The sequence below is a fragment of the Haliotis asinina genome, chromosome 12, assembly GCF_037392515.1.
Source record: "Haliotis asinina isolate JCU_RB_2024 chromosome 12, JCU_Hal_asi_v2, whole genome shotgun sequence".
Lineage (NCBI taxonomy): Eukaryota > Metazoa > Mollusca > Gastropoda > Lepetellida > Haliotidae > Haliotis > Haliotis asinina.
This window is the reverse complement of record NC_090291.1, coordinates 2339087-2361808: the sequence shown is the minus strand read 5'-3', so window position 1 is coordinate 2361808 and position 22722 is coordinate 2339087. Positions and strand designations below refer to the sequence as shown.

At 43.9% G+C, this 22722-nt stretch overlaps 1 protein-coding gene across 3 annotated transcripts in view; it reads left to right on the top strand.

The window, feature by feature from the left end:
* The window catches only part of LOC137258526 (uncharacterized), a 72984-nt gene extending 53414 nt beyond the window's left edge, over nt 1-19570 (top strand). For all 3 annotated transcript variants that reach the window (XM_067796231.1, XM_067796232.1, XM_067796230.1), the window contains exons 2-16: nt 2344-3325; nt 8162-8341; nt 9134-9200; nt 9703-9793; nt 9982-10109; nt 10663-10742; nt 11085-11201; nt 11705-11753; nt 11936-12068; nt 12506-12634; nt 12838-12906; nt 13359-13437; nt 13812-13906; nt 14024-14152; nt 14678-19570. In XM_067796231.1, the coding sequence (XP_067652332.1) occupies nt 2344-3325; nt 8162-8341; nt 9134-9200; nt 9703-9793; nt 9982-10109; nt 10663-10742; nt 11085-11201; nt 11705-11753; nt 11936-12068; nt 12506-12634; nt 12838-12906; nt 13359-13437; nt 13812-13906; nt 14024-14152; nt 14678-17002 (4653 nt within the window). In that variant the 3' untranslated portion in view covers nt 17003-19570. The remainder of the gene's footprint in view (nt 1-2343; nt 3326-8161; nt 8342-9133; nt 9201-9702; nt 9794-9981; nt 10110-10662; nt 10743-11084; nt 11202-11704; nt 11754-11935; nt 12069-12505; nt 12635-12837; nt 12907-13358; nt 13438-13811; nt 13907-14023; nt 14153-14677) is intronic.
* The last annotated feature ends 3152 nt before the right edge of the window (nt 19571-22722 follow it).

The window sequence follows — 22722 nt, the reverse complement described above, 5'->3', positions numbered from 1 at the left end:
TGGGACCTGTATCATGCCGGGCTGTACTCCCACGTAATGGTGCCACGCTATGGAATACCACCTCACTCACTCAAAAGCATAGTATAGTTTAGTCTGGTGTTTAGTCTGATGCTTAGTCCTATGTTTAGTCTGACATGATATTTGCCTTTGTTTGCCACTCTTGTGTTCACGGATCACGGACATAGGCGGATCTAGATATGAAGGAAGGGGGTGGGCGTAGGGGTTTGCAAGGCTTGCTATATCCACCCGGACGTCGGACATGGTGCTGACAGACCAGAGACGTAACCAGGCCCTGAAGCTAGACTGTCACAAGTGTTATGTTATTCATAGCGTAATAACGCGAAACTTATGGTTTTGTTGCTAAAATCATTGTTTCTCTCAGCGAGAATGGGTTTTAACATATTTTCACAACGAACCTAATCTTAGACTGCTTCAAACGCACAAACATTTTTATGACATGTTTCGTAATGACGTGAAAGCAAAAAACATGTTAACAACGACCTACACAAAAATAGGCGTGCCTAATTCCTCAATGCAAGACACCTGTCATGGTCTGATCGTGAGTTTAGAACCCGACCGCTAGGTGTCGCTTCAGCGTCAATCATCCTGATAATCCGCCCATTGTAAGCAGTGGTGACTGAATGATCGAGAGTTAGATCAGATTTCACGTTATGACCCTAACCCAGGCGCTGTGGGGTGGGATATGCTTGATATGCATCACACAACGCATTTAGTGTTCTCCAGGGAGCCACATGCTCTGCGGCACACATGGATTTGTATATGCGATTATTTGCTTTCCATTATCGTGCATTGAAGGGAACGAATCATAGTTAATAACCCGAACACAATAGCGGAAATTATACGTTTGGTATCTGATCTCGGCTATGGCAATCCTGACAGACACGTACTCAAGACGACATCGACATAGTTGCAATAAGGCTCTTGGTCATGAAAATAACACATGAAGATAGTTATGCAACGAGGTATTTGCTTGTGGTACGTGTGATAGTTGTGTGGTTAGTGTGTCCGCTTGCTACCCGTTTGACCTTGGTACACATTCCTAATGGTCCCCGCCCTCACTGGTCAGCAATCCAGTAGTGCTGTAATGTAGGCTGCATGAAGACGGCGTGTAGGCAGCATATAGGCTGGAGGATGACAACGTTTAGGCAGCATGTGGGTCGTTCGTAACCGAGGCCTAACTTCCATTTCACCTCGTCTATCTGAAATCGCAACTTTGACCTTTGTGATTCCTGATTTTGACGTTCCTGATGCCTCATTAGAACCTTTTTTATGCCTCCGTAGTATCAAAGGCGACAGATAAGTCTATGAACACTGCATTAAACGAAACGCGTTCGCAGCATCTTCATCAGGGGCTATCAAGCCTGCTTGCCTTCTTACACACGTCGACAACACACTCAAGATCTATTTCCACATCTACACACACTGTTATAAAGCAGCAGTGTGCCAGTACACTCTCTCCCGATCAATGTCCTCTTCCTCAGGACGTACCCAAGAAAGACCAGCACTCTATCCACTCGCATCCAAAGCAACTGCATGGTGTCTTCAAGGGCTTTTCCAGCTTCTTAAAACTAGTCATTCAACCAGAGCTGATCCTGTCATTAAACCACGCCTGGATTGACCTACAATGAAACCTTCGACGTAATTTTCAGCGGATCGACCGATCTGAAGCAATTAAAGAAATCCTATACTGTATAGGATCTTTCATTGATTCGACCGTCTACGAACGTGTAGGTACAAGTGAGCTGTTTCTGACAGCCATCACTGTGACATACATTCACTCACGAGATATATATGTACGTGCATATCTACCCAGCTCAGTGTACCTGAAGGATTATACTAAGTGTACATACCAGGTTGTTAAGCACCAGTGCAGGGAGTTTAAGTGATGGTATTAGTCACAAAGATACAAGCATGTGAAGGTCTATGGCTCGGACTAGTTGAGCAGCTGTTGTTGTCCAAATATCGCGTACTTTAGGATTCGGCACTGTCATGGAGCTTGTATTTCTGTTCGTATTTTGTTCACGAGGTACGGCTGTTGTAATAGTTGTATAGGCCCCCATCTGTGACTATATTTTCTGAACTATGGACGAGATCCAAAGAATTAGTGACGTTAGCTAGTGTGAAAATGCAGGGGCAGTGGGCAGCCTCGTGGACACCTTATCTGGTGTCTCCGCCTTTATATTGCTGGAGTATCGCTAAAAGTCACTCACTGTCAGTTAAATTATACAAGCCTGGAAATCGGTCTTGTGTCATGACAATCTGCCACTGTAAGATTTAGATTCCACTGTTTAACTTTTGCTGATTTTGTTATGTCTGTTTCAGATGGACTGGGGTCGGCCCCGAGTGGGCAAAGACCGGAACGTGTTTAAGGGGTGTGTGTTAGTGTCCACGCTTCTGGAACACTACCCCAGGCGCTTCAGGACCAGGGCTGTGGCCGTCAAGTTCTCCAAACGCTTGTTTAAGGAGGGTCTCATCAGAAGCATCTTTGGAGCGAGGACGTTCGAGGATTCTCCTCAGTTGTTCATGTGGCAAGATGATGAGGTCATCAAGCGACAACATGCTTCTATAATGACGTCATCTTATCCGGCCAATCAGACGCCAGGATACAGTGTTGTTCAAAAAGAACCCCGTGATAGGTTGGACTATAAACTTATCGAAGACGTTAAATATAAAGTGCTACACAGAGTTGATAATTATAACATCGTGACGTCTTTCAATAACTTCATTCGGGAACTTGAACGAGACTTCCCCGAAGCTAGTCACGGAAAGAAACACGAGATTCAGCGATATCCTCCCAGTACCTGGGATACAGGGGTAAAGAGAGAGAGCACGTGTTCTACAGATAGTTCAGTTGATACCCAGACATACTTTAAACTGCGAGATAGGAACGCCTGCAAGTTCATTCACTCAATGGCATCGACTAGAGAGCACTCCGCTATTCCGGAAGAACGGATTCCGGAGAAAACAGAAATGGCGGCAATAGACTATGAAATGACCCCGGGAATCCCCGGTACTATAAATAGCCACACATCTTCGGGTGGCACCGTGGAGAGTGGCGAGTCTCAGAGACGTTGGGTGGAGCCCAGCTACTCTTACTCAGACAATGAGAAGCAACTGATTGAGGAGATGAAGAGGATGAAGAAAGAGCATCAGCATATCCTACGGACGTACGAGGAGAGGATCAACAAGCTGATGGCAAAGATGCACGAGTTGAGATCCATTGCCGAGATGCTAGAGAACTCAAGCACCAAGTCGTCGCCCTATGGAATCCTACCTGCCAAAGCTAGCTTGCTCAACATCATCGGTAAGTCTGACATTGGTATTTATTATTGAACTGACCCGACCGAATCAAAATTCTCTATGTGAGACAGGTAGATGTTCGATATATGGAGGTTCTAATCCTGTGGGAACATCCAGGCCAATCTTGCTAAACGTCATCGTTAAGTCCAAATCTGTTTTGAAGGTGTTGCCCTACTGGGCAAGTCCAGGTCCATCAATATATATATATATATATATATATATGACACCACTAACTGTACGTGAACTATGTGATTTTTAACCCTAGTTTCACGGAGGTGTCCTAATCTGTATGGTATGTGTAATGTATATGACCAATAAGCAGTGTACATTCACTGTACTACGGCAGGTCTTGACAGAATCTGCTAATCGCCTGTGTGAACTAGTGCCAAAGGACATGTCCAGGTGTTTGGACATATCCACCCAGTCCTAAATTTAGTCCGTTATCATGGCGAGTCATGGTGGAGCAAGGAGTACCTTTGTCCCATTCTTCGGATCCAGTCAGAGTTACCACCCATCGTTGAATGTCACTAACTGAATACCAGGCGTTTATAAAGTGTTTGTGAAGAAAGCTTTACGTCAGTTATATAAATTCTCCTATTTATACACCTTATACAGTCCGTTTGAGTTAGAAACGGATAGATGAACTGCAAATTTTATCATTGCACAAAACATGTTTATCATTTACTAGTACTCAACCGCTTTCTTATATTTGAACATTTTCCGGACTCCACCAAAAAGGTTGTTTGAGAAACTATCATCATTGAAAACGCAAAAAGTTGTTATCTATCGCGGCGGGGCGAAACCGCAGAAACGGAACAGCCACCATCTCGTCTTGCACAGGATACACATGCCTGATGAAAAGTTGAATGCTGACGTGAAACAGTTGATGATTTAAGTGTGTCTTAAAGCCGAAAGGGGCAAAGCATTTTTGCCATTAATAAATTCCGTAAGCGGACATCAAAAGCTTTAGGAGTTCTGGAACACAAAGATTGTGAGGGTGATGCGAAGCATGTAGGGGTCGTGTCAAAATCACACAAATTAAAACATTTGGGCAACTTTCGAAAGAACTTTGTAAGACAGTCTATCATTAAGCTCTATTCAGAAAACAAATACATGAAAATTTAAATAAAGCATTTACATCAAGAACGCAACCTCAGAGTATCAAAGTACACACTCTGGTGACTCTTACACTCCTTCGGGTATTGTTATAAGAAATTGTCGGGGGAGAATAGGTCAGTACTCTGTGAATGCCTTGACATCGTTCGCTTGAGAAATAATTTTCTCAGGGTAAAACAGAAGAACCGCGAGGAAGGGGCTCGCACATTGCCAGCAATCAGTGGGTACCCTATGGGGCTGATGGAGACTAGAGACTAGTCATGCTCCATGCTGGTTGCTCTAGCAACGGCTTTCTCCTAGGCTACGACTTGGTATTCAGGGCAAAGTCCACAGATAGCAGAGACTACCATTCCGAGATGATGGTGCGGTTTCCCTCGACTGGGTTAAAAACAAGTTGGTACCTTTGCCTGAGAAGTCTTTTATCGTAATGGACAATGCCCCATACCACAGCTTGCAGAACCAGACAGTAAAGCCCAAACATCGAACAGTCGAAAAGGTGATATGATATCATGGCTCGACAAATTTCAGATCTCACGGCCTTCAAAGGCAACGGAGCCTCAGCTATATTAGATCATAAAACCCCACAAAGGTGAACCTTTCTACAAGGTTGATAGTTGCACAAAAAGTAAGGGTCACGATATTCTGGGACATCCATTCTATCACTGTGACCTAAACCCCATTGAAATGATATGGGATATTGTCAAATGAGATGCTGCCAGATCAAACACAACTTTTAGATTACGTGAGTAGAGGTTTTGGTTAAGGAATCCCTGAAACTTGGCAAAACTGTGTCAACAAGGTAGCGAACGTCATTGAACAAGGTTACTGGTCTCGGGCTGGCTTTCAACAGGCAACTGTGCCCCTACTTGTCATCCCTTTAAGTCTTGACTATGACACTAACACAGACGAGGTACCGACAGGACTCCCGGAATTGATTTTGAGATGTTCCCCTGCCATGACTTTCTGTTCCGTTTCTGCGGTTGGGTATTAGTAAATGATAAACGTGTACTATTTATATTTATGTGGCAATTTTGTCTTTATGACCCACTGACGTACAGACTTCCGATGATATATCTAATTGACAGTCAAGACAAATGGAAACGTTATGTCGTTATATTAGGACAATACTTTCGTGGCTCTCATATACCCCTGAAACAATATTGAATTTCCTTTTTAAATTTTATGACCCTTCAAACAGGCAGGACCTGAGACAACATATCCTAAGATAGAATCCTTATTACCATATTTTCCCCGGCTGTACACCCATTACTGTCTCGCGAAATTCAAGCCTAATGTCTTCATGAAAGTGACACCTTTGTCGTCCCCCTCACAGGAAATACCTTCAACTGATCTATGCGGGGAACGCTTGTCTACGTGCGCGGCCAGATTGCAGTCGGGTGTTACTTTTACCTGCCCCCGTGTTGTATACCGCCATTATCATAACGCTGAGATTACGCCAGTGTCCCAAAGGAGACTTAGGACCACCCTTGTGATCCACGAGCTTAATGCTGAGTTCGGATTGTTTAGCTGTGGATTGTTTCTTATTTTGTGCGTATGGGAGGTCTTTGATGTGAGACTGTCGCTTGAGCTGAGGCTGAGTTGGGTGATTGACAAACTCATATAGCTGATTTCGATTAATGTTTGAGTGGGAGTTGGCCCCGTAATTAATGGAAGTTAGTATTTGGAAATCCTCACGTAAGCCTATATCAGGCTGAATGTATTTGGGGTGGTTGTGCTTGTGAATCGTTGACTGTTGGGAGATGGTGATCCCAGATACGGCTGCTGAAACTGCAGATAGATTAGCCATGTACTGAATCAGTTTGTTAGTAGTACACCAATAGGCCGTTCTAGGGTAGCGTGACACATGCATGGAGAGAAATACTTCACTGTCTGTTGTTGTTTGAGAAGTACTGTATTTGTTTACTAGTTACAGTAAGCAACGAGAGAGTCTCTGGGTTTTGTGGGTTAAAGCATCGGGAGTTGGATGCTGCATAGTTAACTATCCTTACAGTTGCCCCACGCCTCAATTAGACAGGACATTCAGCTGATACAGCTGATTTATCTGCTCTCCGCTGAACAGGTTCGTTGAACAATAAAGTTTACAAGCGTAGTCCCCACTGTATTGCCGGTTGTACAAGGACTGAATCGACCCCCGACATTCTGGTTGCCGGTGGTAGCGTAGTCAGGTGTACATGTCGTGCTTTGTGCCCTGACAAGGAGTGCAGGAGCGAAATGTTTAGCCGAGTGAAGTCAAAGGTTCTGACACAACATTAATTGTCAAGACAGAGTGGTCCAGATGCCCAAATAGACACGCGGGGTTTGACCAGTGTCCCACATCCCTACTGTCACAAGCTACGAATGTCTAAGGGCTACACGGGCCCATAAAAAGCGCAGTAAAATGTATTGTACGTAATTCCGAGTTAGTGGAACAGTCATCTCCAGCAGTGACATGAAGGTACGGCGATGTGTACACCACACAAGGGGACGGTCATGTTACGTGGGGAAACGGTGTTTATCAGAGATGCTGGATTCCCTATCTCCTCCCATTCATCACGCTCCCAACCCCTGACAGGGTCAGGTCCTCACCCAGATACCTTCCCAGGGGGAGATGGGAGGGGGTGGTGGCAGCTCATCGCTTTGTCTCGTCGTTAAGGTATACGCTGGTAATGATGAATATTTGGTGTCCTTACCGGTAACCTCGTGTGTAGTGAAGGTTGAGTCATATCGCTCGCTGTACAGGCTTTCGGTGTTTGTAGCTGTGTCGTTATGCGGTTTTAATCGACATATTGCAGACTCAGCACAAGGGATATATTTTAAGGAATCGCCCCAAGCCTAAGGTCAGTATCTGACTTGCATCAGATCTAATTATACACAACACGATGAACTTGCAACCTGGTATGTAGATTTCGAGGGGCGAATTATTCTTATACGGTATTGGTGTAAAAACTGTCTGTATACATTCTACTCAAAATAAGTCAAAAAGCAAAATATATCTTCACATACCTATAGTTAATTGTCAATACTGTTTTTATTACACAGCCTTCCGGTATTCATAACAACCTACTGTACTCTCCCTCATTAATTAGTTTTCGATCCTGCGTGGGCTATTTACTTGTGCTAATGAGATGAATATATATTTCATACTTGCCAATCATATTTTTTATTATTCCCACGCGCTGCTTTATCGTGTATTTTTGAACGTCAATATATTCATGTATACCCTGACACGTGTTCTGGGTAATCGATATGAATGGTATTGGGAAATCATGAAAAGATTATACGTAGCATTTTGTCCATGGACAATGTACAGGGATGATATGTTTGTTTGTTGGCACATGTAGTGCATATTATGAAAGAGTAGGGACAGCAGCTGGCGTCCTTGCCTGACCCCTTGCAACATCTGGGACGGCAGCCGCGCATGGTGCAGACGACACTGTCAGTAATCAACATGTTGGAATGACAGAAACTTGACAATACGGCACATCTATTGCTTGGGTTTTCATGGGAAAGTTTATGTTAGTTTGATTTTTTAGTGGAATAGGGCGATTCCTTTGCGAAAATGTTTCATCACTCTGATAACTTTTTGCGATATTCAATAAAAAAAAATTCCCACAGTAGCACTTGCACCTGGTGGTTAGTGGTGTGGCAGCTGGGGTGATCTGTGCTGTTGTTGTACATGTTATGGCGGCTCTGTTTGTACCGTGAACTGTTGTTGATGTTGCAGGAACGAAGTTGGAGGAGGAGAGGAAACAGGCCGTGGCTTTGTTGCAAGATGGGGAGATCCCCCCTCCCCTACCACCAAGGCCTAGTCGGGGTAACAAAGTTTATCCGAACAAACCCATCATCCATCCTCAAGTTAAGATGAAGCCACTTCACTGGCACCGCATCATACTGACAGATGTTGGTGAGTATCTCGCAACTTTCTGTCTCTTCCCTGCTAAAACCGTAATTACACTTTTTGTCCTTGTGTTGGGTTTGTTTGTTACTTGTTTGACTCCACACTCAGCTACATTCCAGCTTTATCGCTAATTGGACTTAAATATACGCAATGCCAAGGGGCCTGGAGCGTTGTAGAGTGAGCGAGTGAGTGAGGTTAGTTATACGCCGCACTCAGCAATATTCCAGCCCTACGGCGGTGGTCTGTAAATAATCGAGTCTGGACCAGTGATCAACAGCATGGGCATCGATCAGCACAACTGATGACATGTTTCACCCATGTCCATGAACCTGACCACCCGATCCCGTAAGTCGCCTCTTACGACAAGCATAGGTTGCTGAAGACCAACTCTGACCCGGATCTTCACAGGTCCTTTGGTCCTACTTTAGTCTCCATAAGACACTGACACTATAATGTGTGAAATCTCCCCTATTCTTTGGCAATTCTACGCTTCTTCAGTTGGGATTCTGTTATTCTAAATGACGGATAGACATCTACAAAATGTTGTTGTTTAGTGTTATAATCTGTTATGGAGTTATTATCTATTCCAAGTTCCTCTGCCAGTTGTCCTTCTGAATCCTTGTTCCTTTTCACAACATCCATTTCATAAATTCTTGTTCTTGTTTATATCTTATAAAGACTGTCCTGCAGATACCATGCGCTGGTTACTCTTTCAAGGCAAAATGGTACTTCAACGATATCACAACTTCTGGTAATCAACGTAGGACTTGTCTCATATTGTCAATTGTCTGTCTGCAGGGTCCGAGTCAGGCACGGTGTGGCACAGCATGATGGAACCCAAGTTAGATACAGAGGACATAGAGAGGTATTTAGCACCCATACTGTTAACAAAAGCGAAAACAGGACACCCTGTACTCCGGGTGGCACTTTCCAGATCAAATGATCCGTTTTAACCAATTTGAGGAATATGTACAGACCTTCCCACACCAACTGTCCAGTAAGACGGATGTCCCAACTATCCAGGTCCTGTTTAGTGAGATTTTATTGTAAACACGAATTCATACTAACGTATAGGATGTGACCTGTTCTCAGGAAGGTTCTGATGTAATCCACTTGAACGACGTCATTGCTGCCATGAAAGTCAGCATCTTATCATGTATAGCATTCACATCGACATATTTGCATGTAATGTAAAGCACTTCCTTGAATTCCTAATTTGTTTACACGAACGATAATGTATTGTAACCTTCAACGAAATGCCATAAAAAAAACCCCTTTAATGCCATGAAATACATGATGTCGCAAAACATTGACTTTGTCATGTTTCATTTTTTTAATATATAGAGAACCCTTCTATCTTTTGTCAGATTATTTTCCAAGACCGGCGACCCGTCATCATCTGATGATGTCACTCTGTACGATGACATCTACTTCCGGCGAGGTCGCCCTAAGCAGCAGGTGCGTTGATGAGGGTCGAAATCCAGGTTGAAATATCATTGAGTTAAAAACGAAACGAAAATACGTGTCTTATGTGGTGTAGTAACAGTCGCGTTTGGAAAGCAATTTCGTTCCTGAAATATATTTTATAATTCGTGTAGTTAAAATCTCATATTACAAACATATGAAATACTTAATTCGTATTTCAGCCTGTGGGTATATTCGATAGCGATAAATCCCAGCGCGTGACGTTAGAGATGAAGAAACTACGTCACACTCTCAATGACGTCATACAGGCGATGTCATCCCTTGACCTGTCATCGCTTCACAAAGACGGGTAAATCAGTCTCTAAGTCTATTCTAAAATATATCTACAAGCATTCAAAACAGCCCTCACACACCAACATATGGCTTCGCTCTGCCTGTAGAACGTATATTTTAGACCTGTTTAGTAGTGAAAGCAAAGGCAAGTCTAGAGCAAACTTGACCAAGTCTAGGGGAGGAAATGTTATGCTGATTAAAAAAGTATATTTCATTTATTTCAAAGAACGGCCAATTGGTTGTCTGTGACAAGTGATGTGTTATACATTATACAGAAGCACAGCTTGCCCCTCCCCCAACTCTTCTCTGTAGACTTGTAATGGCCACATACCTTTATCGAAGTTCGAATCTTAGTTGAACAAAATTGTTTCTAGGTTTATCTGTATCATACTCTTACTCCTTCAAATGACCTGATTGACGTTATTTTGGGTTCTCGTCCTAACCTGGCATGTGGTATGTACTGCTGTGTGTTGAACCGAAGTCACTCACTCACCCACACAACAAGTTCTCCAGTACCATGACGACATTTTCAGCAGTATTTTACGAGTGCTTCATTTGGTTTCCTTCAGGGTGGCCGATCTGCTGGAGTTAATTCACACGCCTCGCGAGCTGGACAAGATCCTCCACCACATCAAGCGCAAGGGAGCGAGTAAGTCACAGTGGTGTTGTCGTTAAATAGATATGTCCTAGACACTGAGATGTAGCATGTTTAGAAGTGTGTCAGTGTAATCTCGTTGATGACGACCCCTGTTCCATGTAGATATAATTTTACAAGTAAAGCTAGGAACAAGCTAAGTGAATGTTATCGCATCGTGGAGTACCGGTATATGAACTGACTACGCATAGCTCTGGATACTTATTGTCAAATGTTACAGTTTACGAGTAAGCTTTGACAGAAAATGACATCTTACCTAGATAGGTAAATAAACTACACATACAACACCCATTTGTCTCCTCTGTGTGTTCGCTGACACCTGTAATGTACCCCCAGGTAACCTCGACTGCCCTGAGTACCTGGTGTTTGAGCTGTCCAAGGTGGACCACTTCCGTGAGCGGATCGACTTCCTGAGATTCAAACACAGACTACAGGTCAACTTATTCGAGATTGGTATGTAGTGAATAGCCTCATGTATTATGTCTGATAAGATCGAAAAAGGTTTCTTGAAGCCTCTCGGCAGTGATATTCTACCTGTTAATGTCTAGCGGTACCAGGTACGTCCTGGGAATAAAACCAACTTCAGAGGAGGTCGTCAATGAGTGATGAGTCTAGGGGCCCCATCCACAAAGCGGTGGTAGCTCTCAAGCACCGTGGGTCCGAAAAATCGATAAACTAAGTTGACCCGCGCTGGGCGCCTGTGCTCTCAAGCTCTAACATAGACTTACGGCAGTCGTTGCGCTACGATCGGTTTGTGGAGCAAGGCCCCAGTATTTGAGTTACGTCATCACTATTTCAGTTACGTCATCATCACGTGTCTGCTTGATGCCAAGAGAAAGAGGGGAGGCGCTGTGTTAGAGCCAAGAACTCTTGTAGTCTCTCAAGGTGTTCCGAATGTGCTTCTGTATTCTGTAGACAATGAAACAGATTGTGACCCAGATTTCTTTCTGTTTCAGATCAACAACTGAGAGAGCTGAACACTGCGTGCGATGAGATTACAAGCAGGTACAAGTACTGTTGGCACTCAGCATGATCAATAATGAGGTGTCATGAAATCAGACTATATGTGTTAGGAAGGATGATGTATAATGTATAATGTATAATGTATAATGTATAATGTATGACAACAACAATAGCCGACGTACATAGACGGTTTAAACATTTTTTGTTGACCCTCTCTCGTACAGCGTTGCCCTGAAGAACCTCCTGGAGACGCTGCTGGCTGTCGGCAACTACCTGAACGGCGGCAGTTTGGAGCGAGGCCAGGCAGATGGGTTTACACTGGACATCCTGACCAAACTGAAGGACTCCAGCGACAGGGTAGAACTGCGTGGGCCCAGTGCTCGCCTTTTTGTAAACCGTGGCCTCACACAAGGGGCCGACCATTTCACATTCTCTTGAGGGTTTGCAATATGTGTTCATAGACAATATCTTTGTATACTTCGATTACTGCTTCAAATCAGGGTATTTATTTGAAGTATGGGACGTGCTGGCACATTTTGTTTTGAAAATCAGGCACACAAAAATAATAGTTTCATTATCACAAAAATCATCGATCCCTGATGACTGGCTCACGGGAGGCTACCATATGGGTTCAAAAATTATTTGATTTGAAAAAGCTTCCTAAAAGGTGTTAGTTACAGATCCGATAATGTTGTAGGATTTGGAGTTTAAAGCAATCCCTGATGAAGGATACTATCTTACTTGCAATAACTGCCACCTTAAATATGCCTGTTCTAACTGCATGGGCTGTTCAGACGCGGCGCGGCAATCTACTGGAGTTCGTCATGAAGACGTATGTTCAACACTATGAGAACGACCTTGACCTTGGATGTCCCACCCGGTTCAGGTTACCCGAACCTTCCAACATGAGACACGCAGCACAGGTAACCTTGGCAACCCGATATGGCACAGTTGGGAAAATATTGCTGGTGCGGCGTAAATCAATACCCCTCACTTACTCACATCAGATATACTTTATTGTTCATCACTTGTTGTAGTCGCAAGGTAACCATCTGTAACCCATAGTTTCAAGATTACAGATGTTACCTGTCACCGTTTATGATGTTTTATGTTGACGATGTTGCAGGTGTCGTTTGATGACATGCACCGGGTGCTGGGCGACCTGCGAGGGGAGGTGAACACCATCAGAGAGAGGGTGAGTGAGCACGTTACAGGCAGTTGTACCACATCCGAGATGTTTGATTCTGTAATAATGTGTTTCATTGCGCCTTAGACATCATTTCTGTTGTGTCAGGTTGTGTCATCTTGATGTGGGAGTGAATCCCGAAAAGATGCAGGTATCACATACTTTGCGGTCGTATCACTGTTTTGAGACATCTTTGACTTACGCTAGGACCTTATAGTGGTCATGCTGGGAATACGATCAGGTCGAGATGTCTAACTCGCTCAAGGGACACTACTCTGCAGAATATGCGTCTCATGCTGTTGATCTCCTATTGTAATTGGTTGACACTTGTATGGCTTTGCATGTCACTTACGTTGTATAATGAATGATATATAATGATATATAATGATATATACTGATATATAATGAAGGACAACACAAGCAGCATCGGACAACTTCGACAACATTTCACTCTCTTCCAGATCGAGTCTTTGTCCAAGAGAGAGAGCAGCAACCTGACCCAGACACTGCGAGTCAACACCGATAACTTCGCCACATGTGGTAGGTAGTGTGTAACACAGGATACAAATACCTACATACCTAAATTTTCACCTTTAGTCCTAAAAGCTAAGCAATAGGCTCTTTCAGGGTGATGTATCAAAAACTCGAAATTTGCTGAGAAGTGAAACCGATCGATGGTGATGTACCAGTTTGCTGAACACTGTTTTCCAAATGGTAAACCGAAAGTCATAATCAGAGAATGTTGGTTAAAACCCAAAACGATCTGTGAATGTAAGGGAGACAACTCTGAGCAGCATGGTGTAGACCCTGGACTACTGAAGACACACCGTGGTATGAAACGTGCAACTAGTGGTAAATGATGGCCAATGAATTGAGTGTCTGGCTAGTCTCTCTAGTGCACTTTCATGTTCCAGCCCTGGAGGTGGTGTTCGAGCAGGAGCGAGTGCTTGAGGACAGCAGGAACAGATTCTTGAAGACCACTGCATACTTCCTCCATGACAACAGAAAGGTACGAGAAACGTCATGGTTATCATTTCCAAATAAATATAAAAAATCACCGTATCAGAATTACTGCACATTTAAGAGCACAGGATATTCCGGCTACACCATCTTGTTGCTGTTTCAGTGCACACCGCACGAGTTTTTCCAGATCTGGGCAACTTTCCTTCACGACTGCAAGTACTACTGGAAGCTGGCCCACAGAAACCTGGCCAGGAACAAGTTTGAACTGGAGTTCAGATCCAAGAGTCAGTTGGTAAGTGGCACATCTCTAGGGTACGACAGGAGAGTCAGGGAACAGATTGCTGGTTACCTACTTACATACAGGATAAACATAGCCTGGTCCATAGAGGGCGATAGGATACATGACCTATTCAGGCTCTTGTGGAAACCGTCGTGATGTTGATAGGAATGAAATTTATTTTTACTAATTGTATTCCCAAAACCATGGAACGTTCTAAACTTTTTGTCAGTTTGTATTCCAGATATTCAATCGGTTCTTTATGGAGGTAGTGTCATGCTATTTACATTCCGACATACACAGCTGAGAAAATTCTTTCACTGATTTAAAAAGCAGGTGGTGTGGTAGCGTAATGGATGAAACGACCACTCGTCACCTTAAGATTCGGGTTGGATTGTCCACGAGGGTACGGAGATTGAGGTCCATGTCTGGTGTCGACCGCCGTGATATTGCTGGAATAGTGCTAAACGGTCTGAAACCATACTCACTCTCTCTTATTATCAGCAGCATCCACTTATTCATCTCCGTTTTCTTTTGCAGTCATCGTCCTCAGGCCAGGGATTCAGTAGCGTCAAGTCCAAGATGTTGAAGCATCTGTCGGTGTTGAACGACGATAAAGACATGAAGGCTAACCGCGCTCAACAGCTGAAACACATCAACAACTGGATCGAGTCTGTGGGGAAGTATACCCAGGAGATGAAGCCCGATCGACCCCCGCCGCCCCGCGAGGGTGAAGACAACAGAGAGGTGGCGAGATACACGTCCCAGCAGCAGCGGAGTCACTCCCCCTCCCCCAAGCCCATGACGTCAACGCCCCCTAATGTCCACAAGCCGCTCGCCATCAACAAGACAAGTCCTGAAACTGTGGAGCAGCTTGTAAAGCCTGTTCCTGCGGACCGTAGTGCTAACTATGAGAATCAACCTCGTTATGTTGCCAATTATGAGAATCAGGAACAGGCTTATGAATCTCTGAATAAGGCAAGGATGAACAATGTGAGAAGTGTTCCAAGTGCAACTTTAACTCCTGGAACACAAGCCCAGGAGCATAAGAAAAATGGACCATTTTCACTGAAATCGTGGTTAAAAAGAGACCAACGCAGTGATGACGAACAGGTGCAAAGTGCGGCTCACAGCAGTACTCAAGGCCAACAGCCTAAATCTGCAACTTCCGGAAATCCTTTTGGAAAGTTACGAAATACCGTGGTGCAGAAATTTTCAAACAATAATAGTGCTAAGAAATCCCCCGAGAACGAGGGTGTCAGGAGGGAGCGGGACGTGTCACGTGACAGATGGGTCCAGTCGGATCCGGAATCCACGGAGAAGAAGCATAGGGAGAGGAGAGCGCGGAGGGATGAGGAGAAGAGGAGGCATGATATAGAGAAGAGGGACAAGGAACCTAGAGGCCACTCCGGCCAGGCACCGACCGATCCAATACAAGCGTTTCAGGAAAAACTAAACCGGGACTATCAGAACTTCAACTACGAGTCCCCAGTGTCAAGGACGTCTACTCACTCTGGACATCAGTCTGTCCAATCGACTTTCAGTAGTATTCGGAGTAGGGACCAGTCTCCTTCCAAGTATGAGGTTGCCCGTGCAGCGCGTGACAGACATGGGTCAGGGCAAAAGCACGTGCATCCTGTGTCTGTCTTCTGTGACAACGCCGGTGCTAGTGACGAGAACAATAACAAGAACACTGCAAAGGTGTCCCCACAGAGCGGCTCCTCCAGTAGAACCAGGGACAGAGCACCCATCGCTCTGGGGAGCAACATCAGTATTTCTGACGCGTATACTCGGGCGCACGACGATCAGGCCCCTGTAGGTGCTGGGGACACCAGTGACGCGCCTGTGGGACATCTGAGTAACGTTGATTCCAAGTGGGTGAAAGCTACTGCTGTGCCTGTATACAAGGCCAAGCTGATTCCTAACTATGAGAATCAGACAAAACTTGACCCACGGTTTGACGGTCCTGGAGTCAGAGGTCAAGCTGAACCGGTTGTGACGTCGCACCATCATCAGGAGTCGACTACATCTGATGATTATCGTCACATCCTGCAGAAAAAGAGTGAGATGTATGTGTCCCCGGGGTACGGCACTACCCAGAACATGCAGAAACAAATGACCCCTGACCCTCCCCGACCCAGCCGATCTCACAAGGACTCGAGGAGGAGTGTCAGTGCTGGTAACCTCCCCGAGAGGCAGCTCCATGACCACGCTCACCAGCAAGCTGACCCGCACCATCCTACGCATGTGGCATCAGACAAACGTGCTGATCCACGTGACCACAGAGGTCCCACTCACGCACCGTCCATAACATCACTCATCGAAAGGTTTGAGAAGAAGCCTGGAGAAGAGGGAGGATTGTCTCGGCAGCTGCATGACAGCGCCTGGCAGACCCCGATGGGTCGCTCATCAGAGCTTCAGGGTAAGCCGGTGTCCATGTCCACGCCTGTCTCCCGGAGGAAGAATCTAGGTCTGTATGAGGACCCTCAGGCACCTCCCCCAAGTCGTCCTGACAGGAGCAGTAGATACAGTGACCATCCGTCTCCGGCCCAGGCCTCGGTCGCCCCCTACCACAGCCACAACAACACCCACTACCACTCAACTCCTGTGTCTCAATACTCCACTTACCACACCCCCGCGTCCGAGCCCCCTCCAAAACCTGCCCACACACCACACCACACGCATGGTGAACGCAACGAGGCTTACACCGACCAGCTCAGGAAGGTGGCCAAAAACAGTTCTGTGTTCGACCGCTACGGCAAACAAAATTCGCCTGGCTATGGCAGACACAACTCCCCGGGCGCCATGGCTGTTGTGAAGCCTACAATGTTGCATCAAGGTGCTGTCACATTCATGGAAATATAATTCCACAGATAATGTATAATCATTGCGACATCTTCATTTATGCTGATATTTAATGCTGATTTATGCTGATTTGCATATGAAAGACCTCAGTGCTGCGATTGATGTGTAGATGTGTAAGTTTGTTACAAACAGTACATTACTTAATAAACTGGGGACGGATTAAGATCACCATGAGTGTTTGTGTGACTCGGCAATAGGTGGAAGGTCAAAGCCATATTTCACAGCAAATGAAGGCGAACGATTTACGGAAGTGTGCATGTGACCTAACAGTGAGGTGAAGGTCAAAGATAAAATCTGACGCTGTGGGTCAAGGACAATCATTTGTGTAAAATGCCTTCTATGTATGTCAGAAGCCATCAGACTTAAAGTAAGGTGGCCTCGAGAGTGAGTGAGAGCACAAACAAGACCGAATTATTATCAGATGTGAATGTGTCAGTGAGACAGACGTGAAGAAGGGCTGAACCCTACTGTGATCTGTATGCATAGATATACTGAACAGCAAAAGAAACACAATTCTGGCTTTTTGTCGAGTTGTTAGATAAACATGACCGCTTACTTTTATGAGATTTCATTTTCTTCTCCAAATTTGCGTTTCTTTTGCGATTCAGTATATGTAAGCAATGTCATCGAACAAACAATAATCTGCTTCAGGATGGTATTGTTACCTTGGAAATATATGTATTTCTGTCATGAGAATTCCTTGACCACCTGACATAATTCTGACTGGTTTTAAAACAACTCTCTTACAATTCGCCTTGGTCGACCTTTGACCTTGACCTAGCATCACGTCAGACCTGCATTGTTTAGTTAAGGAGACGAAATAAACTTGGGCCGGGAAAACAAAATAGCCGTTCTGTATATCTTCCACACAAAGTACTTAAAACTGTGTTTGCGATATGTTTATTTATGACTTTTAATTTATGTTGTAATTGCAAATCCGTGGATCAGCCTTTGTGCGTTTCAGGTGAACGAAACTTTTATTGGTATTATTGTTGATGTGCTTCTTTCATCGTCGTTGATAATTTCAAGGGTACTTTGTTATGTATGTGAAAACATACCATGTTATTGTCTCATTGTTCGTCCTGCTTTTCACGTCCCGCATTTTAATATGTTGTCATGGCAACAAAAACGGTGTCACTGCAACAGTATTTGTAGGATTTGACGAAGAGGGACTCTCACAAAATGTAATGAAAAAAACATGTCTTGTTAAAGAATGGTTCCATCATCATCTTTAGTGATTATCTTAACAGTTTATTTTCTTTCAGTTTTATGGTTATTTTTTAGTTTCGCCTGGTATACTTACCATGGATTTCGTACATGACGCTGGAAGAATTTAATGGCGAACTCACTGTTAAGATGTAAATGTATAATTTATGTGGTTGGTTATGCATCCCTATAGCTGACGCAGCTAGTTGTCACATCTCACTGGTTGGTTGCCTCTGAAATACAATCCAGTCCGTCATCCAGTTGACTTGACATCATGACCTCGTGTCACAAAACACCCGGAAGCCTAAGATCTCATAACTTTCCTGGTACCTCTTGTACCTTAACATAGGAGGTACAAATGCTACGAGAAAAGTTATGGGATCTTAGGCTTACGAGAGTTTTGTGAAAGGGGGCTCAGGTTTGATTTTTTAGCGATACGCAGAATGCAAGTAAGATGAATGTCCATTATGTGCATGTATGTGCTCTACCCGGTCGCTGTGCTAAAATATAAATCGTCAATGGCAGAGAATAACCAGTCTCCATTATGATCGGTAACACAACCCGTTCCATGAAGTGGTCGTAACGCTGTGGTGATCGTAATTGCCTTAACCGCCATTGTCTTACCACTTTAGTAGCGCTAAACACATCGTAATTCCCTCAGTCCAACATTGTCTTACGAGTGTCATAGCACTAAGGTGATCGCAATTCCCTCAACCCAGCATTTTCATTGCCCTGTGGCCGCATGGTAAAACAGAACCCTTTTTAAGTTGGGTGTAAGATACAATGGTCTTGAACCCAGTCTTTCACAGTTATTCTGTAACAATGGCGCATCGTTACTGGATGTTCAACCTAGACGAGGTTTCTATTCGCTCTGTTGGGTCGCCATTGTTTGCATGAAAGGAAGACTAAATGTAACAAAGTAAATATTCTCTTAATTGTGAGAATAGTAAAAAATATAGAAAGCTATATAAACTGATCAGTAAGAGACTAGTTATTCTGGTAGCTACAGCAACCGGTTAAAGTTGTGTTAGTTCTTATCATTCAAGGTTCGTATCCCATTATTTCAGTGTTTTTGCAGAAAAGATTTCTCTGAACTGCATTCCTGTCACTGTGACACCTAGCTCTCTTTCTGTTCTGCTCTGTGTTTGGCGTCGGTGGTGAATGTTTGATGTTATGTGATGTCCGCAAGGGGTGTTGTTAGAAAGATGAGATCCGACAGAGGTAGTGTTTGAGAGATGTTTGTAGCGCTTTAAGATTGCTTGTGGTTGTGTTGACTAGATGTTGTAAAGAATCAAAATATTTCAAAAGTAATATTTGGTCATTTTACATGACATATTTACAAATAAATCGTTTACAAAGAAATTGTGTTTTTATGTTTTCTTAAAGTTCTAAGACATACAAATCCCTTGGACAAGTTTGAAGTCATGAATACACAGATAATCGAAGACGGACGATTGCCTTCCTTCCTTTGTCACACGGAAAACTGCAAACCTGGCTGTGTAAATAGGGTCTCCGCCGACAGAGGGTCGGGGGTCCATCACCGGTCGCATCATACCATTAAACGCCCTTCTGGCATCAAATTGCTGCAAGATGCCTTAATAAATATATTGCGTCGGGGAGTTTTCATTTTAAAAACTGAGACTGACATCCCAGTAGCCTGAAATGATAAACCCCTTCTACCTTCCAACATATTCTCTACCAAGCCCCCAACCCCACACAGACACACAGACAGACAGACAGACAGACACACACACACACACACACACACACACACACACACACACACACACACACACACACACACACACACACACACTTACGTTAAACGTCATGTCTCCTGGCATCTGTATTGTTTATGAGGTTTCTGTATTCTGTATTGTTTATGAGGTTACCGAAGCGTCTATAAAATCAGTAAAAATTTCGGAAGAATCTTGTGATAACATGCCGGTTTGACAACGAAGACACCATTTTCGTGGATAACTTGAGTTAATTTTAACTTCTTTGAGTGGCAAGTTAGGAAGCACAATATTGAAGGCCTTTATAGATGACAACTTCATTTCGTTTGTCAATTTTGTTGGGCGATAAAGTTAAATGGCCAAGCGACTACATCATCATCATGTAGTGTCTTATTATTTGTTAAGCTTTGATTACATCATGTTTCGGTCTCGTTTCACAGAGCGACCAAAACATTGACCATTGTAACCTTTCATTGTTTCACAAAGAGCTGTGATAATCGTCCCACTCTAATGGTCCCAATAACTTATACATGCAAAACATGAACAATGTGTGATATTAATTCTACATTGCTGATCCCTCATAACAATCTGTGTCTCGTCTGTGCGAAACCAAGTTTTCATTGGAGCTATATCCCGGTAATTCATTAAATAACGCGTAAAATCGTTTTGTCTTTTGTATTATTACTTAACTTGGTGATATTTAGGACAGATAACAGTGTTGTCTAGCCGACATCCTTCCAGAAAACATTATGTCCATTGACGTGAACAAAACACGTTTTAGAAAATAGAAAGCCTATTAATAGTTTGTAATCTGTTTCGAAATTCAGTGTGTGAATCTTTACGATAATGGGTTTATTGCAGTCGTGGACAGTACCGTGGCGTTGGGGACAGATCGTGCAGCGCCTCAAGTGGTCTGGGTGGTCTGGAGTTCGAGAATATTTTTGAATGAATGACATTCCAGATATTCTAATCTGCCAACGCCAAACACCCGCGCCCTTTCAAATCCAGTTCGCCATGTAACACACTAGCGTCACTACAAACCAACCAGCCACCGTTGACACGCAGGGTTGTGAGAATACATAGAACTGGTTAAACACTCAATGAGCAAAGGAAAATATTCAAACTGAATTATCTTCAGGTTGTTAGCTTCGGGTTGCTTATGTATGTCAGTATAATTGTAAGTTAAGAGTACGCTTTACTTCTTCTGTATATGAGGCCGTGGGGTAACCCACTGGTTAAGGCTTCACTGTACACAACGAAGACTCGGGTTCGATTCAACACATGGTGACAATGTGTGGAAACCCACTTATGTGTCTCCTGCCCCTCATGTGTGTGTATGTACACACACACACACACACACACACTCACAGAGAGAGAGAGAGAGAGAGAGAGAGAGAGAGAGAGAGAGAGAGAGAAAGAGAGAGAGAGAGACTGAACCTTAGCCAGTCCATGAATATATTACATATATACACAGGCATGCACTCACGTGCGCACGCTAACAACTGAGGGTAAGCTTGTGTGAATTATAAAGGGGCGACGGGGAGACCAGAGATTCAGTCTGAATCTGGGGAAATGTATATTTACTTCCTTTAGGGCTTTAGTATTGCAGGGAGGACTTGCCATGTAGCGAAATAATGTGGTTCAGGGACTGTGAGACAGAATATCACTTAAGCCGCCCAGTTTGTAATTTAAAAAGTATGATGAAAATGGGTATCGTAGGCTTCTAATATATGGCCAGTCAACATGTTCTGTTTTCAACCATCGTATGAGCCATGGGTGTTTATACGTTCGGAGGGTACCGGCATCACTGTCGTTTAAAGTGCGACAAGTCGCAACTGCGCAGAGTTGAGCCCCTTTGAGCGCCAGGATCCTGAGATTGTGGGTTCGAATGCACGTGCCTGGGTTTGTCAGCACTGTACAAGAGTTCCACGTGGCAAACGTGCAAGCCGTGGTACCTTTGAACACTTTTACAGTTTTCAACAAGAAGCGAGTAACTGAGTGAGGTTGTTTTACGCCGCAATCAACGATAGTGCAGCTATTTGGCGGCGGTCTGTAAATAATCGATCTGGACCAGACAATTCGGTGATTGCCCAGGCATCAACGGCACGACCATCGATCTACGGCAGGTGGGATACAATGACATGCGTTAACCAAACTAGCGAACCTGACAGTCCGATCAGTTTGATCGCCTCTTAAGACAAGCGTGGGTTACTTAGGATCAGTTCTAACCCGGATCTTCACGGGTCACAAGAACCTAGAGGCCGTGCGGTATCCTACATATGAACCGTCTAAAACCAAGAAATACCAGAAAGAATGGGAAAACATTCGGGTAACGTATAGTTAAACAATACAGTCTGTACAAAGGACATTGGATACAAGCGTATGAAACATCATCTAAACACCTGCCGGCAAATTTCAAACAGCATACGTGAGATTGTATGTTCTGTTACCACCATGCAATCAACGTGACATTTTCCCAATCAGGAATCAACATGAGAATCATGTTGAAGAGAGTGTTTATAGAAACCTACAGTAAAACATGGATCTTACAATTTCGTTATAAAACTTCAAAGCAGGTTTTGCGACAACTTTTGCGACAACTTTGCGAACGCAATATCTCTAATATATCATGTTTTACAAATTATTCAAACATGAGCAGGCCTTACAATTCACACGTGAAACCTCCAAGAACGTCGTGACAGATCACGTGTAAAACCACGAAGTTGGTCTTTCTTAAAAGTAGCACCTCTTGTTGTGTCGGTATGAGATAAAACAATA